General features: G+C 41.4%; 1 protein-coding gene across 2 annotated transcripts in view; it reads left to right on the plus strand.

Moving 5' to 3' along the window:
• abca12 (ATP-binding cassette, sub-family A (ABC1), member 12) overlaps positions 1-18,397 on the plus strand; it is a 275,097-nt gene that overhangs the window by 222,675 nt on the left and 34,025 nt on the right. For both annotated transcript variants that reach the window (XM_039755332.1, XM_039755333.1), the window contains 7 exons: positions 2,410-2,503; positions 3,617-3,744; positions 8,657-8,744; positions 11,329-11,437; positions 15,687-15,741; positions 17,325-17,502; positions 17,582-17,697. In XM_039755332.1, the coding sequence (XP_039611266.1) occupies positions 2,410-2,503; positions 3,617-3,744; positions 8,657-8,744; positions 11,329-11,437; positions 15,687-15,741; positions 17,325-17,502; positions 17,582-17,697 (768 nt within the window). The remainder of the gene's footprint in view (positions 1-2,409; positions 2,504-3,616; positions 3,745-8,656; positions 8,745-11,328; positions 11,438-15,686; positions 15,742-17,324; positions 17,503-17,581; positions 17,698-18,397) is intronic.

Raw genomic sequence — 18,397 nt, forward strand, 5'->3', positions numbered from 1 at the left:
AGATATGAAAGGCACTATATAATAGACAGATAGACAGATAGATATGAAAGGCACTATATGATAGATAGATAGATATAAAAAGGCACTATATAATAGATAGATAGATAGATATGAAAGGCACTATATGATAGATAGATAGATAGATGTGAAAGGCACTATATAATAGATAGATAGCTAGATAGATATGAAAGGCACTATATAATAGACAGATAGATACTTTACTAATCCCAAGGGGAAATTCACAAAAATATCTTATAATCTGATCGCCTGTATTTTTGTAGTAGCCTGGTTAGAAACAGAATTATTTACTGGATGAACGAATATCAAAGCAAACTTTCTCCTTAGTCCCAGCTTTGGGCCGAGTACAGCCTGGAAGGTGTGGACGGCAGGTACTCGTCTTGGTGTGTCAGTCTGCATCACAGCTAGATGTGACCGGGCAGACACATTGATATATATGGGAAATTATGGGAGATGACATCAGAGAAAGGATGGAATATAAAAGATGGAAACTGCAGGAGATTACCTCAAAGGGCAGTGGGCAGTCAATCCACCATCAATCTATCTAGCCAACTATACTAAAATTAACAACAACATTTATTTCTATAGCACATTTTCATACAAAAAGTAGCTCAAAGTGCTTTACATACTGAAGAAAAGAAAAATAAAAGACAAAATAAGAAATTAAAATAAGACAACATTAGTTAACATAGAAAAGGGGTAAGGTCCGATGGCCAGGGTGGACAGAAAAAACAAAAAAACTCCAGACGGCTGGAGAAAAAAAATAAAATCTGCAGGGGTTCCAGGCCACAGGACCGGCCAGTCCCCTCTGGGCTTTCTACCTGACATAAATGAAACAGTCCTCTTTGTATTTAGGGAGCTCACGGAGTCACTTGATGTTGATGGTCATACAGACTTCTGGCTTTTCATCTATCCATCATTGTTGGAACATCACGGTGCTTTCATTAGATGAAAAGGATACCGGAAAAGGAAACAGAAGAGAGAGTAGGGGTTAGTACAGACCATGAATAGTAATGATAATTAATTGAATATACAGAGTATCGGGATTAAATTAAAATGAAGTTATAAAAAGGCCATGTTAAAGTAATGTGTTTTCAGCAGTGTTTTAAACTGCTCTACTGTATCAGCCTGGTGAATTCCTATTGGCAGGCTATTCCAGATTTTAGGTGCATAACAGCAGAAGGCCGCCTGCCTCACCACTTCTTTCAAGTTTTGTTCTTGGAATTCTAAGGAGACACTCATTTGAGGATCTGAGGTTACGATTTGGAATATAAGGTGTCAGACATTCTGATATATAAGATGGAGCGAGATTATTTAAGGCTTTATAAACCATAAGCAGAATCTTAAAGTCAATCCTGAATGACACAGGTAACCAGTGTAGTGACATCAAAACTGGAGAGATGTGTTCGGATTTTCTTTTCCTAGTTAGGATTCTAGCAGCTGCATTCTGCACTCGTTGCAAACAATTTATGTCTTTTTTGGGTAGTCCTGAGAGGAGTGCATTACAGTAATCTAGTCGACTGAAAACAAACACGTGAACTAATTTCTCAGCATCTTTCAGTGATATAAGAGGTCTAACTTTACTTATGTTTCTTAAGTGAAAAAATGCTGTCCTAGTAATCTGATGAATATGCGATTTAAAATTCAGATTACAGTCAGCAATTACCCCTAAGCTTTTTACCTCCGTCTTGACTTTTAATTCTAATGTATCCAGTTTATTTCTAATAGCTTCATTGTATCCATTATAGCCAATCACTAAGATTTCAGTTTTCTCTTTATTTAACTTGAGAAAGTTACTATTCATCCATTCTGTGATACAAGTCAATATCTATCTATCTATCTATCTATCTATCTATCTATCTATCTATCTATCTATCTATCTATCTATCTATCTATCTATCTATCTATCTATCTATCTATCTATTATACAGTGCGTTTCATATCTATCTATCTATCTATCTATCTATCTATCTATCTATCTATCTATCTATCTCTCACACACACATACATTTGGGGGACAACTTCAAGGCTTGTCATCCAGTAATGTCACCCCAGGCTGAGGGTTGGCATGTTACCAAACACCCCTCTTCTGATTCCACCTCAGATCCAGAGATCAGCAGCAGGCTGCAGAGTGAAGTCACTTTTGGTTCCCATGCACCTGGACCCATCTCTTCTTCCTTGAACAGCTCATAACCCAGGCTAAGGCCATCACAGATTCGGGGAATATTAGAACTCGCGTCTAGAAAGATGTTTTCACAACAATTAACCTCATTTGGTTATATTTCTTTCAATATACAGGACGTGCATACGGTGCTCTAAATCTTTATGTTCTCCATGGCGTTCTGCCTGTCATATACTGCATTATCATCTGGTCTCATTTTGTTTTGGCAGGTCTTGCCTATCGAGTAGCAGTCTGGAAAGCTGGCCATCCAGTGGTGAACCTCCATCTGTATTTACACTTTGTTCTTGCAATCCAAACTCAACGGTAAAAACCTCCGAAACAATTCTATGTTTTTGACATTCATTATAAAGGTTTGCAGCATTGGTAGTGAATGTCGTATGACTTTTGCCAATGCTAGTGTTCCATTGCAAGTTGCACTGACTGATGAATGCAGCCTGGTATACAAGGCAGGCTTGTTTTGAATTTTGCCACTTGTGGGGATTGTGGGCACAGACACCACACGCTACACTTTACACTAAGAAGGGCAGATTGAGAAATGGAGATGACCAGGCGAGGAAACGTAAGCCAAAGCCAAGGTTGACAGCAGAGATCTGTCGTGTCGTTCACTGTTACCCAAACACTATAAAAAGAATTGTAGTAAGAAGACAAAGCAAAGAATTAGAAACCAGAGAATATAAAGCTGGTGTGTGCTTGGTGTGTGTGTGGGTGCATCTTGCAGTGGGCTGGCGCCCTGCCCAGGTTTTGTTTCCCGCCTTGTGCCATGTGTTGGCTGGGATTGGCTCCAGCAGGCCCCCGTGACCCTGTAGTTAGGATGTGGCGGGCTGGATAATGGATGGATGGAATATAAAGCACAAGAACTAAAAGCGCTTCAGTGAGTGTGGAGCCACTTCAACCTCCACTAATTTGTAACATCCACCTAGATGATGCGGCGGCAGCCATTTTTATGCCCTTCCGCTCTCCACACATTATCTGTTAGGTGGTGAAGTGGTGAGAGAGATGGCCAATTAGAGACCGGGGATGAATAGGGGGCCAGAATGAATAAGTAGGCCATGGTGTGTAATTTAGCCTGGACATCAGGATACATCCTACTCTTTATGAAGGATGCCCAGGTATCTTTTATGACTACAGAGAGTCAGAAACACTCCGTTTTTCCATCTCATCAGAATGACGGTGCCATTTTTACAGCACAGTGGCTCTGTCGCTGTGCTGGGGCATTGGGATCCACAGTCAGATCACATGGTAAGCACCCCCTGCTGGCATCCCCACTAACACCTCTTCCAGCAGCTACCCAAACTTTTCCTAGATGGTCTCCCATCCAAGTACTGCCCCGGCCCGAACATGAATAGCTTCGGGTGGATGATCTGATCTGAAGCACAGGTGGAATGGATTTAATTTGTGCTGTCTTTATCTTTTCAGACTTGCCCAAATAACAGCTACCAGCCGGCGCAGAACCAGACTTTTTCCTCGCAGATGTTGTACAACTTGTCAGATGTTTCCATTGAGCCCTACCTGCTGACCACCGCCAATCAATTTGTGCAGGACAGGTATTCTTCTTTGAATGCTGTAGTGCAGTGACTCTCCTTCTGGCAATCCGATTAGGCAAACAACGTCACAAGGCTGACAGAGAAAGTGCTATAGTTAGGAGCCCGAAGGGAGGTCTTTAGCTTTGCTGCCACATTATCCAGTGGCCTAAGGTAACATCCCTCCACTGTTGTCTCGGAGGGCAGAGCAGCTGTAAGGTGGCACGTCACCCTGAGAAGAGACATCAATCTAGAAATGACAGTGTGACGTGTGTTTGTTAAGATTTGTACTGGGTTTTTGGGGAGGCACAGTGGCATGTCACACCTTATTGCTGTCTGTGTGGAGTCTGCACATTCTCCCCATGTCTGTGTGGATTTGCCACCACGTATTTTGCTTTTCTCCCAACATCACCCAAACACTTCATTTTTCAAACGATGGTTTGACAGAGCCATCAGAAAGTCTCCCTTCACTTTTTCACATTATGTTGTATTGTAGCCTTGTGTTAAAATGACTAAAAAATCCTTTTCAAGCAACACTTGACACCCCAAAATGACAAAAGAAAAAACAGGACTTTAGGATTTTTTTTTTTTGCAAATTTTTGAAATAAATAAAAGCAAAACACAAAAAATGGGAATATCACTCCGACAAAAAAACAAAAATCAGACCTATACCTCAGTGCTTGTTGAAGCCTGTTTGGCAGCCATTCCAGCCAGGAGTCTTCTTGGTCTGACGTGACTAGCTTCATACACCTGCATATTAGGAGATTTTCTATTATTCTTCTATGCAGATTCTCTCAAGTTCGGTCAGGTGGGATGGAAACCATTGGTGATGTAACCATCAGGGGGTGCCATTGTGCCACAAACCTCAGACACAGTAATACCCAACATGATTCTGGATTTAAATAAAAGATATGTATTCATCCAAAGCAATAAACACCCTTGTAAAGATCAGCCACAATACAAATAAATAAATTCTTCCTCCTTCTGTCCTCCAAGAGTGTTGCCCGCTGCCTCCCAACTCTGACTCCACAATATCACTGCACAACAATTTTTTTGGAATGTTTTTGCTGATTGTGACAGGTACCTACTGGATATGCACAAATATAGTTTTGGTTTTACTGCATCACGTAGGAACTCTGAGAAACAGACATTTAAATGTTTACTGACAATAACGTATTTAGTCACGTTTATGTTTCGCATAAGCTATTAAATTCAACAGAATGAAAAGTGTTTTGCTCCTGATTTTCTTTTGTATTCAATGTCTGGGGCATCACGTTGCAGTGTCCAACAGTAGTCAGCAAGCATTGACTGATTCCAGTTGCCCTGGTATCATTTCTCCATCGTAGCAATGTCCTGGTGAAACCTTTCACCGTGTTCGTCACTGACAGCACCAAGATTTGCGGGGAAGAAGTCCAAGTGTGAGTGGAGGAAATGAATCTTGAGTGACATGTTGCACTTCATTGTCTTGTATGCTTTGAGAAGTTTGTCTACCAGCTGAATGTAGTTTGTGGCTCTGTAATTGTCCAGAAAATTGTCAACAATGTCTCTGAAGGCTTTTCAGGCAATTTTTTCCGGCCCAACTAACACATCTTCAAACCGCTTGTCACTCATAACATGTCTGATCTGGGGGCCAACAAAAATGCCCTCTTTGAACTTGGCGTCAGTTATTCTTGGGAACATCCATCTTAAATAACGAAAACCTTCGCCTTCCTTGTTCAGTGCTTTCACGAAATTCTTCATGAGTCCCAGTTTTATGCGAAGAGGAGACAAAAATATTTTTGCCGGGTCGACAAGCGATTCATATGCCACATTTTTCTGTCCTGGAACTAACTTTATACGGAGTGGCCAGTTCTGTCGAGAATAGTGCGACTCTTTGGCACGGCTGTCCCAGTCACAGATGAAACAACAGTACTTTGTATAGCCGAGCTGCAGTCCTAGTAACAGAGCAACGACTTTAAGATCTCCACAGATATTCCAGTTATACTGGACGTGCTTCAGCAACAGTTCCATATTCTCATACGTTTCTTTCATGTGTGCTGCATAGCCAACAGGTACTGAAGTATAAACATTGCTATTGTGTAGCAGAACAGCTTTCAGGCTTAACATTGACGAATCAGTGAAGAGACGCCACTCCTCCAGGTTGTGATTAAAACCCAAGGCCGAGAACAATCCTTCAATGTCATAACAGAAATAGAGACTGTCGACTTGTGCAAAAAATTTGGTTATATCATCATGTTGGCCTCAAAACACAGACACTTTCGTACCTGGTGGCAGCAAACACCATTCCTGCAGTTTCGAACCCAGCAGCTCAGCTTTTGCTTTTGACAGACCCAAATCTCTGACCAAATCGTTCAATTTGGACTGTGTTATCAGATGTGGATCACCTGATGAGCACGGTTCAAAATCAATGTCACTGTCAGTACCATGGATTGCAGTTTCTTCATCTGGTTCATCTAATGGCCAATCCTCTAGTGGTTTAGGAATTTGAAGACTGTCGTCATATGGCACGGGTCTCATTGCTGAAGGAAGATTAGGATATTCATTCGACTTCTTGTTTTTGGCAGAAAAACCAGACACATTAGTCAAACGGAAGTAACAGTCCATCACATGGTCTTTCTGTTCTCGCCATATCATCGGAACAGCAAACGGCATCGTCTTTGGAGTGCCTTTGAGATAGGTTCTCATATTGACAGCATATGTCGCACAGTAAATGTGAGGCGCCCATTCCTTGTCTTGATCACCAATTTTGCAGCCAAAATACAGATGATAAGAGCAGTCATCCAACGTCTCTGAGGCGCAAGTGTATATTCGCCACAGATATAGCAGAATGTATGACAGCTGTTACGACATTGACGAGACATATCGCCCGACACAAAAACGTCTATAGCATAAAGCTTACTTACCGTTATATTGCTACAGATACTATACTGATACTATACATACACACTGACTATCTATATAAACCAAATAAGCAGGATCGGTGTATGCAAGCTGCCTTTATAGCGTGCTGAGACAGTGTCAAGCTCGTTCAGACCTGCCAACTTCCACAAAACAGCTTCCAACCTGGACATGCCCAGGCTGCACAAACCGTAGTTGATAAATCGTTTACGGGAGCAAAAATGTTTGGATACAAATATAAGAAAAAATCATGCTAAAACTGAAACGGTACGTGATGGGTAAATTTTGATGCGATATTCGTGATCAGCACCCAAAAATCTATAAGGTACGCCCAACAGTGTTCAAGAAGCAAAAACTTTGTTGTGCAGTGTATGAGGCAGCGGGCTTCTTTTAAAGCAAAATTGGGATTTTCTTGCAGTGTCTCCACATTGCCAGCTGGGGGCACTTCCAGGATAGCTTCCCCGACAGCGCCCTCTCGCTGTATGCAAGGACCCTGACAGAGACACACTTCTGGACTCCAATTCTAATGCATCCCTGCGGTTTCCTAGTCTTTTTCAGGTGTATCCCATTCTTTTGGTGCATCTACACTTTTGTTTGGAGTCCACCTGAGGTCAGTTCAGTGGATTGCACATGATTAAAAAAAGGCACACTGCTGCATAGAGAAGGTCCCACAGTTGTCAAAAACAATCCATGACGAGACAGAATTGTGTGGAGGCACAGATCTGGAGAAGTCTATAAAAGAATTTCTACAGCATTGAAGGTCCCAAAGAGCCCAGTGGACTCCATAATTCTCAAATGGAAGAGGATTGGAACAACCATAACCATTACTAGAGGTGGCTGTCTAGTCAAATTGAGCAATTTGGGCAGTAGGGCCTTAGTAAGTGAGATGGCCAAGAACCCGATAGTCACTCTGGCTGAGCTCCAGAGAAATTGTGTGCTAAATGGAGAAACACCCAGAAGGACAAACGCCACTACAATAACAGAGGGTACAGGTGACACATGAATGCCTGCTTGCAGGGCCATCTTAATGCATGGACACACTGGGCAGTTGCCCGGGGGGCCCACAAGCTTAGGGGTCAACATTGTTTCTGATGCCTAAGTATGTTTCTGTTTTGCTATCAAAACAGGGGCCCCAGTGCTCTACTTTTCCCGGGAGCCTATGATGCTGTTAAGACGGCCCTTCCTGCTTGGCGTTTGCAATAAGACATCAAAGGCATTCTCAGACTACGAGAAACAAGATTATCTGGTCTGATGAACTTTCTGGACTCAATTCTAAACCATCAGGTCTGGAAGAAACCAGAAATTGTTCATTGCCTGCACAATACCATTCCAGCAGTTAAGCATGATGGTGGCATCATCAGAGAATGGGAGACAGAACAGGGTAGAGGGAAAGCTGAATGGAGCAAAGTTCAGAGATATCCTTCATAGCAACCTGTTCCAGTGTGCTCTGAACGTCAGACTAGGCCAAAGGTTCAACTTCCAATAGGACAAAGCAAAGACAACACAGGAGTGTCTTAGGGCCAACTCTGTAAATGTTCTTGAGTGGCTCAGCTAGAGATAAGAGTTGAAGCCAACTGAACATCTCTGGACTGTCCTGAAAAAAGCCTGCCCACCGTCTAACCTGACAGAACAGTGAAGATGGTCACATCAAACCCAAGGTGACTTGGGTACTTATGCCACGACTTACTGACATCCACCTTTGATGGCAGCCATGTCACCTTTGCTCTTCACTGTTAGTATTTTGACTCCATTATGGAAGGAAACCCCACATGACAAAATGCTTTAGATGCTGCGTCTGAGATGGGGATGAGGCTGAGCTGCTCCTCCGTGTTATAGTTAAGTGAGGTCCATAAGGCAGCCAGAGGCTTTTATATATCTGTTGTTAAGTTCGATTTGATTCTTTGTGTCCTCGTTAAAGTCAATCTTCTTGGTTTGTGTTTCAAGGTGTGTTTGCATAGAGAATATACTCTATGTGGTGGGAGACATGCAAAAATGTGTTTCATTTCTATTTTTAACCCTATCTTCAAATAACCCACAGGTATGGTGGATGGTCTTTTGGACAGCCCTTGCCTCCAAATCTCAAAATGGATATCAATAATGTGCCCAGCAGCAGGACATTGACGAAGGTATGTGCAATTGAATGTCCATTAGAACCGCTTGCAAAACAATAGAAATGACATGAGTAGATTAATCGGGGAAATAAATGACCTGTAACAGTAGCGGATGAGAGAAAGAGTGGACGCTTGATGAACTGCAAGTCAGATGATCCGTTAGAATGAAGTGTTCATGAACAAAAAAACATTTGTTGTAATGGGGATTATGTTCAGACTGTGGTCTTTCAGCACGCAACAGTTGACAAAGGTGACTGCAGAATCCTTAACACGGTGGCAACTTCTTTTTGTTTTTTCTTCTTACCATCATCGACGGTCGTGAGAAGTTTTTCTGTAAAGTAAATTGCTGCTGTCACGGCTGGTCGAAGCCCACATATAGGCCTTTGAGTTAGTTCAAAGGTGTCTCTCGGTGTCCATACCCAGTGTCTGGACCACACCCCCCTTTATTTAGCAAAGGGTGCCCGTCAGAGTCTATAATGCGGACCTTCCAGAAAGCAAGGGCTGCTGGAGTTACCTAAATGATGCCCCTCGGTATTCATAGCTTCTTCTTCTTCTTTATCTTGCGGCTGCTCCTTTTAGGGGTTGCCATAGCGGATCATATTCTTTCATATCATCCTGTCTTCTGCATGTCCTCTCTCACCACATCCATAAACCTTCTCTTTTCCTCTTCCCTGGCAGCTCTATCCTTAATGTCTTTCTCCCAGTATACCCAGCATCTCTCCTCTGCACATGTCCAAACCAATGCCATCTCACCTCTCTGACTTTGTCTCTCAACCGTCCAACTTGAGCTGAAACTATAATGTACACATTTCTAATCAATGTAGCGGTGCTACATAGTAGTAATAGTGTTGTCCGTGTTCATACCATGTGCGTCTTGTTTGCTGTTTGTGTGTGTCAGTGAATGTACGGGGACGGATGATGGAAGGAGACCGCAGCCCCAAACCTGCAAAACACCGGTTTACAATCAAATCAATTACATCTGTCACAGTACTATAAAAACAATCAGGAGGGAGAGAGAAGAGAGAGGACAGAGAGAGGGAGACTTTCATTTTGAACGACCACTAACCATCTGTACCTGCTGTATTCCACATCGCGCATTTTCATCCAGTTTGTTTTTCATTCTGCCGGACTTACTCCAATACCCTCATCACGAAAGACCCCAGGGTCGGATTTCATCATTCACCATGCGCCGAGGATACACGGTGAGGCTATTCCATTTTGTTCCGGGAAATACAAACACTCCATATATCGGTTAACCAGTCATCTGCATTCAGGACAATTGTTACTCGGACTCAAGTTCACGACCGTTCATTTCCGTATCTCATTCATTTTTGTTATTCGTGTTGTTTGTTATATGTTACAAGGGCAAAGGAGGGTTTGTTATATTCATATAGGTTGTTGTCACGTTGTTGCTTTGGTGGAGGGATATATATATATATATATTTATTTTGCTATTTTTTTTCTGTTTCATTTGATACAATTTATCAGTTTGAGTTTACATATCTGCTTTTCTTTTGTGCTTATTTACACCGTTGATTGTGGGGAAAAGATTAATTTGTTAAAGGTACGGCTTGATGATTAGATCTAACTTCAGAAAGTTATCCAGGCCACAGGTCTCGGAGGTGTAGCTGCCGGCCGGGTAAGGGGTCGGCCGTTACATCCTGCCATCCTTGTCACACCCAATGAAAATCTTAACATCTTTAACTTTGCCACCTCCAGTTTCAGGTATTCACAGCGTGTAGTCAAAATTATTACTTCAAGGCATGGAAGGGGAAAATTGACACGCTCCCTTCCTGACTTTCCATTATTATGGCTTCCTGAACAGACAAGGGAGCTGGGAGGCCACTTTGTCCCTTACACCACTTTTTGATTACCATTAATGGTAGATTTGCCCCTGGTGTAAAAGCATCATTTGTATTCTTGTGCATACCTTTCCAGAGGAGACTGAGGTTGTTAATGCTTAATGGTATCACTTTGCTGTCATTGAAATTCTCCATTTGAACTCCTCTTTTTTGTAAAGATTAAAATAAAAATGCCACACTCAGGAATTGAATTTCACACCCCTAATGAATTTCACACCCCTAATGTATTGTGGCTTCATCCTACCACTGAGCAACCAAAGCTAAATGTTGTGAATTTCCCCTTAGGATTAATAAAGTATCTATCTATCTATCTATCTATCTATCTATCTATCTATCTATCTATCTATCTATCTATCTATCTATCTATCTATCTATCTATCTATCTATCTATCTGTCTATCTATCTATCTATCTATCTATCTATCTATCTATCTATCTATCTATCTATCTATCTATCTATCTATCTATCTATCTATCTAAACTGACTGATCAGACCAAAGCTAAGCTGACGACACAGACCACGCAGACCAACGCTAGCTGACTAATCAGACCAAGGCCAAATTGACCAATCACATTGCTAAGAAAAGTTGGACACACACAAACAAGCACACACACACATGCAAAGACAATAGCATTGTAGATTTTTAAATCCTTGATGTTTGAACTTTAAACTGAGCAAATGTTTATTTCACAGAGTAAAGCAATTACAATTCTCTCCTTTAATCCCCCCTCTTCTAGATATGGTACAATCCAGAAGGGTATCATTCTATGCCCGCCTACTTGAACAGCCTCAACAACTTCATTCTGAGAACAAATCTGCCTTCAGGGTTGAACGCGTCACAATATGGTATACACGTAATACTTTTTTTGGTTTTATTTTAATCAGATGGTTGTCATTGAAGATCCTAATCTGTAGTAAATATGTTGTTGTTTGTATCTACTGTGTGATTTACAATATGAAAACATATAAGCATATTTACAAAGTTATAATTTGAGAGAAGTAGATCATAAATTTTAGATTAGGTTAGACTCAATATACTTTATTTGCCCTCAAGGGGAAATTAAACTTTACAGAAGCTCAAGAGAAGAAAAATAAAAGTGTGCATATATAAATATATACTGTATATACAAGCAAGTCATGTCCATTGAGCCTCCATTGACTCTGCTGACGATGCCGTGATCTTCGCGGAGTCAATGGAGGCTCTGATCGGGGTGCTCGAGAGACTGAGTGAGGAGTTTGAATGTCTGGGCTTGTGAGTGTGCTGATAAAAACCAACATCCAGGCCTTTAGTGAACTCTTGGGCACGGCCGTCAGCAGTGTGTCTGTTTGCAGAGAGAGTGTTGACCTTGTTGAGAGGTTTCCTTACTTAAGCAGGGACATTCTTGTCTCTGGTGACTCTTCCTATGAAGTCAGTAGACAGATTGGGAGAGCACTGGGGTCATGAAGTCGCTGGAAAAGGGTGTGTGGCGCTCCTGATATATTACGCAAAAGGATGAAGGTCAAAGTCTTTAGAGTCCTGGTGCTTCCTGTCTTGCTATATGGTTGCAAGATATGGACACTATCCAGTGACCTGAGACAAAGACTGGACTCCTTTGGTACTGTTTATGTTCGGAGAATCCTTGGGTGCTGCTGGTCTGACTTTGTGTCGCTCACAGAGTCCTGAATGAGGCGCATTACCTGCATTGTGCGGAAGCATTCATTACAGCACTACGGCCATGTGGTGTGTTTCTCCGAGGGTGATCCGGCTCGTAAGGTCCTCACTGTTGGGGACCCAAATGGCTAAGGGGTCGCCCACGTAACACCTGGCTGCGGCAGACAGAGAGCAATTTCCGGAGGGTGGGAGTGAACCGTGTGTCTGCCTGGGGGGTTGCTGAGTTGTTTTGTTGTGTAGTGGGTGCGGCAACACACTGTACCAGTGCATGCACTCCAACTTGACTTGACTTGACTTGTATATACAGGTCAAATTCAAAATAGAACTAATGTTAAAAAAAACCTCATTAGAGTAAAGTCCATTTAAAATCATTACAGAAAAGTCATTTTTCATAAAAAGGTGCAATTCTTCTATACCTGGCCCAAAAATCATGATTTAGGAGCTTTGCTGAACAGTCAATAAGATTGCTCGTTTATGCTGAACAGTCAATAAGATTGCTCGTTTATGTCACATGGTTTACTCGGAAATCATTGAATTCTTGCAAGTGGAGGGGGGCTTGAGAAGGGTTACTGCAGACTGGAGACATTGTGGGTGTGTCTAGGGGGTAAGGTAACTGTCAATCAAATTTGACTTCAGCTGTACTCACAGAGCTCTGGAGGTTCACTGCCGCCACATGACTCCGTCACTTATTTCCAGGTTTCTTGAGGTACGGTGGTTTGACTTCGCTGAGGCAGGTTGATCAGACTAAGGATTAATTTTCCCTTCAGCAAAAGTGCTAACTTCTGAGTTTCCCTCATTCTTATGCTACTCAATCAGTTTTCAATGCGTTTCATAAATTCGCTGTGATTTTACCCTATAAACACATGCTCACCATAATATTTTTTTAACTAGTTGCATTTGAATGCCTCTTTGAATTTTGTGCTCACAAATTTATACATACCATGATTCTTATTTATGAATGTCACCGTTATTTCCTTCAACTTTTTATCATGATCTTTTTACGTAAAACTTTTAAAGTGGATGAGTCACAAAAGAGCGGATGACAGCCAGAGAAAGCCGGTCAAACCACTAGGCGAAGTCATCTAATGGAATTTTTGTTTTGAGGAAAAAATACTCCCAAAGTAAACAAATCAAAATACCTGATGAAAACAACTGAGTGATGGGAAACATTTATTAAGTACATAAAAATTGCTGAAAAAGCTGACTCAACGTTTCTAACCTGTGAGCCATGGCAGCATTGGCGGTGGGCTGCGCCCACCCCAGACACAACTCACCCTCTCCCACTGTGCTTGATTCACTGCAGCAGCATCACAGGTGGATTATAATCAATTTTTGGAAGGTACCCCTCTCCTCCCCAAACCCCTGCTCTAGAGATTGAGCTCAATTCACCAAGAAGGAAAAGCATTAATGATTGCTCTTGATTCATCTAATGATCTGATGCTCTAGTGATTGCATGGGACCTCATTCCGCCACTTTGATGATCACACTTAATTCACTGAAGGGGACCTTTCCACTCCCCCTGTTCAGATGATCACATTAAATTCTCTTTGGGGAGACTCTGAGGATAGCAAACGCACTGCCATATTACAAACTGGAATGTGACACCACAAAAGGCTGGAAAACACCGATTTGACTAGTAGTGATTGAAGAAACCTGTGAAATAAGAGGCGGCTTGACAGAAGCTCCTTGTGCGAGTCTGTTCACAAGATCCCTAGTAATTCTGACTTGTTTTTGTTTTCTAGCAATTTTCCCTTTTTCGCTGCTTTTTTGGATTTTGTATTTGTCTCTTATTTTTGGTTCTTTTGCTTGTTCTGCTATCTTATACATAACAAGCTATGCTTACCTCTCAAAGACAGCTAATAGATTAAATGTAATAATAGTGTTCCTCCTGCTTCTCTCCGTGAGATCATGGCATGCCTCAATCTCTGTTATACATTCACCCTCCGCGTTCCTCCCATGCCTTTATCCGGTATCCTCACATGTCTCAACCTCTCTTTTCTGGCACTTCCTCAATCGCGTTCCCGTATAGTCTACATCTCTGAGTCAGTCATTTCAAGGCACAATACTGAACTTCTGTCCACTTTCTGGTATACGGGCCCCATTACCTGCTGTGAAAACATTACTCATATTGTTACTAATACTTGTTCCATCTTCGAAAGCAACTCAGGTTGCTCTTTGTTAGTATTTAGCATCCCAACATTCACTTTGTTGTTGTTGAACTTCGCACCCCTAAAGTATTGTGTCATCATCCCTACCACTGAGTAACCACAGCCAAACTGACCAATCATATTCAGAATTCTGTCCTCAATTATTGCCCCTGGGAAGCACTTCCTGGTCAGGGAGGTCCACCCTGGTTCTTGTGTAATTAACATGTGGCAGCCCTTCCTGGTGGTTTCCACAGAACTCAACAGGGCTGCCCTTCAGGCATCCATACTGGGACTTGCAAAGATGGGATGCTGCCACCCACTGTATAGAGAGGGTGGAGGGGGTTACACCCTACCCAAACCAACTGTCCTGTCCTCCCAGCCTCCCAAACCCAACCAGTGAGTCCCTTCTCCATGGCTGCTGGGACACCAGCCGTGGCGTAGTTGCTGTTGCAGCATCCATCCATGTCTACGCCCTCTTGGCATGGAAGCTGGATATTGCTGCTCCCGCGTGGTCTTTCCTTTATCATGACTTCTTGACCAGGCAAGGGAGCAGGGAGGCCTGGTTTATCCCTCAAACTGCTTTGTGACTACTACCAATGGTAGACAAGGAAGGAATGTGTATCCATCTGGTGAAGCCTCGGCTAGGGGAACAGTGTCAGATTTACTAAGCTAGGTTTCAGGGAATACACAATATAACATATTATTTACCATTTGTATTCTTGTGCTTGTTTCCGTAGGTCACTTGTTAGTGTCTTATTAGTTTTAGTGACATCGCTCATTGAAGTGTCCATTTGAACTCCATTTTTTGTAAAGATTAAAACCAAATTGTCATAGTCAGGAGCTGAACTTTGCACCCCTGAAGTATCAAACCATTGGCCCTACCACTAAACGACCAAAGACAAACTGACCAATCAGATTAATTCGTAAGGACAGGACACACACACAGGCTTTTATTATACAGTAGATGACCATCTGCCCACCTACTTCTGGATGCTGTTTTAGACACCTGACTTTATTAATAATTAACTTTTGTGTTTTATTAATTACCTCATGCCTCCAATTTCATCATTTTGCCCTAATCTGCATTCTTATGGTGGAGTAAATCTTCTTTCTTGTTCCGTACCGTGTATGTTTTACACATTGTTAATCTAATTAGGTGTAGCCATCTTGGAAGCCTATGGACTAACACAATTTTCCAAGACTGGTTGGTTTTAGTATATATATATATTTTTAAGAACTTAGGTAGTGAAGGTGAAAAAGCCTATTCTCCATATTTCCCTATTTTTACTCTTTTCAGGGATATCTGTGTTTAGTCAGCCCTATCCTGGAAAAGTCCAAGCTGATGTAGCTACGTAAGTATGCATTACCTTATATAATATTATTATTACAAATACCTGCAACTTACAATAGGATGAACTGGACTATTTAAAAAAAATATGAACGTGTTAAGCGCACAACTGGATTTCTGACAAGTGGCTTATGCGACAGGAGTAACTTGAGATTTATTTTGCCCATGGACTTTTTTCTTATCGTTTGCCATTGTACAGCTTTTTGAGCACCTCTGACTTGAGTTATATCAGAATTCTTTTTTTTACCTTCATTCTCCATGAAAACACGAGAACTGTCCTTCATCCCATAAATCCAGAAGGTCACCCACAGTCCCCGGCAGTTCAGTTTGAATACACTTGGGAGATTTGGTGCATTTTAGTGATTCTATTGTGCTTTTTTTTTTACTTTTCTGGGTTTTTGACCTTCTGTGGATTTTGGGACTGTGATTGTCTTGTTGTCGAGGCAAATCCTTTGTGCCCTATGGAGCTTCATTGTTGGACACATTTTGGTGGAAATAATACCTTTTTATTATTCTAAAGCTCTGTTTTTGATACCTGCCGAGTTTACCATATTCCCCTCTAGTGATAATTTTTAGAAGTGTTTAGGACTACATACATTGGTATTTATTGGGACTGATGTGCTTTGGATCTCCTAAATCACAACAATCACCCCTGTACTTCAACAGCACTGAAGGTTGTGTTGGTGCTACACTGTGATTCTACCTATTTCATTTTTGGCTGTTCTCATTCATATGGACACGTGAGGAACTTAAAAAAAAAACCTAAAGAGTTACCTGGCTAAATTTTTTAAAAGGTAGGCAAACAGACACAACGTATTAATGTATAAGGGCATTGTATTAAAAAGACCTGCTGCTTTTCTACTTGCAGCCACTGAGTGCACCTCCAGATTTTATTTAGGCAGCATTTTGCACAGCAACAGTGTAGTAGTCAGTAGGACTTTAGGGGCCATCAAACCTCGCTTAGAAGTTATTTTGGTAAAATTAGGCTTTTTTGGGTTGAAAGGTCTCCTCTTGTTAATATTCATCTAATGTCTGTTACCTACATATGTAAATTGTTGAATTACCTCATTCTATAGTAATGCAAGTGCAAGGATTTCCCACATTTTACAGCCTCTGCTTTGCATATACCTTTGGCGGTCTCATGGCCTGGAGCCCCTGCAGATTTTATTTTTTTTCTCTCCAGCCGTCTGTGGAGTTTTTTTTTTTTTCTGCCCTCCCTGGCCATCAGACCTTACTCTTATTCTATGTTAATTAGTGTTGTCTTATTTTAATTCTTACTTTGTCTTTATGTAAAGCACTTTGAGCTACATTATTTGTATGAAAATGTGCTATATAAATAAATGTTGTTGTTGTTTGCCCCATAGTTCCAAGTTCGACAGCCACCTATCAATATATTATTCCCTTAGTTACTTTCTGTAGTCTACAGCATTAATTTGACCACCTTTACAACTCATGGCATAAACTTCTGCCTATCCTACTATACACCACCCTGGGCTCTTGGTCGCCATTAGTCTTGTATTCCATATCCATCTATCCATATTATGATCTCCTTTCTTTTTTTAACTTCTCTCCTACTCATCCCTGCAGCACTCAAAACACGGTGAACACGCTGGTAGCTCTCTGTGTCCTAACCGGTTACTCCATCATGACAGCCAGTTTTGTAATTTATGAGGTCAAAGAACAGCAGACTGGATGTATGCTCCTACAGAACATCTCTGGAATTGGGGAAATGTTCTACTGGCTCATTAATTTCTTCTATGACATGGTAAGTTAAAAGTTTGATCACTTTCTCCAAAGCGTATCTTTCATGGTGTCTTACTTACTTGTATTTTTTTTTTCCTCAGACACTGTACCTGATACCAGTAGCTCTGTCCATAGCTATGATTGCTGCCTTCCAGCTGCCAGCCTTCACTAATCAACAAAATTTGGGAGCAGTGTCTGTGCTGCTGATTTTATTTGGGTATGTAACTATCTTAAAATATGCTTACAATACTTAATGGAGATTTAGTTGAACAGTATATACTTTGAATGCATGTGCAATAAAACTCATCTCTGCACTCAGGAAGGCTAAAACTTGAACCTGCATATTCCTGTTATGGACAGTTTCAAATGGAACATCTGGACACAGTGTACTACTGTATAATATAACTCATAATGTATGAGTACAAACCGATGAGCCAAACTATAATGAGCATGCACACATGAAACCATTGCTGTTAACGATCTTGTAACCGTAGTGCATGTTCAAATCAGCGATAATCGTAGTTGATGTGTTAAATGCAGAAGAGTGAGGCAGGTGTGAGGACCTGAGTGACTTTGACAATCATTATGGCCAGATGACTGGGTCAGAGCACTTCTGAAAAGACAAAGCTTGTGTGGTGCTTACTGTCAGCCATGGTGAGCACCTCCTGATAGTGGTTTGTGAAGCAAAAACACCACAAACCTTCAAACAAGGTGTTGGGTGACCAACATTCATTGATCATAATAATGATTTTATCAACAATAATAATATTAATATACAGTAATCCCTCGCTATATCGCGCTTCGACTTCACTCTATCGCGGATTTTAAATGTAAGCACATCTAAATATATATCACAGATTTTTCGCTGGTTCGCCGCTTTCTGCGGACAATGGGTCTTTTAATTTAGGTTACATGCT

This window comes from Polypterus senegalus, chromosome 6 (assembly GCF_016835505.1).
Source record: "Polypterus senegalus isolate Bchr_013 chromosome 6, ASM1683550v1, whole genome shotgun sequence".
In the NCBI taxonomy this organism is placed as follows: domain Eukaryota; kingdom Metazoa; phylum Chordata; class Cladistia; order Polypteriformes; family Polypteridae; genus Polypterus; species Polypterus senegalus.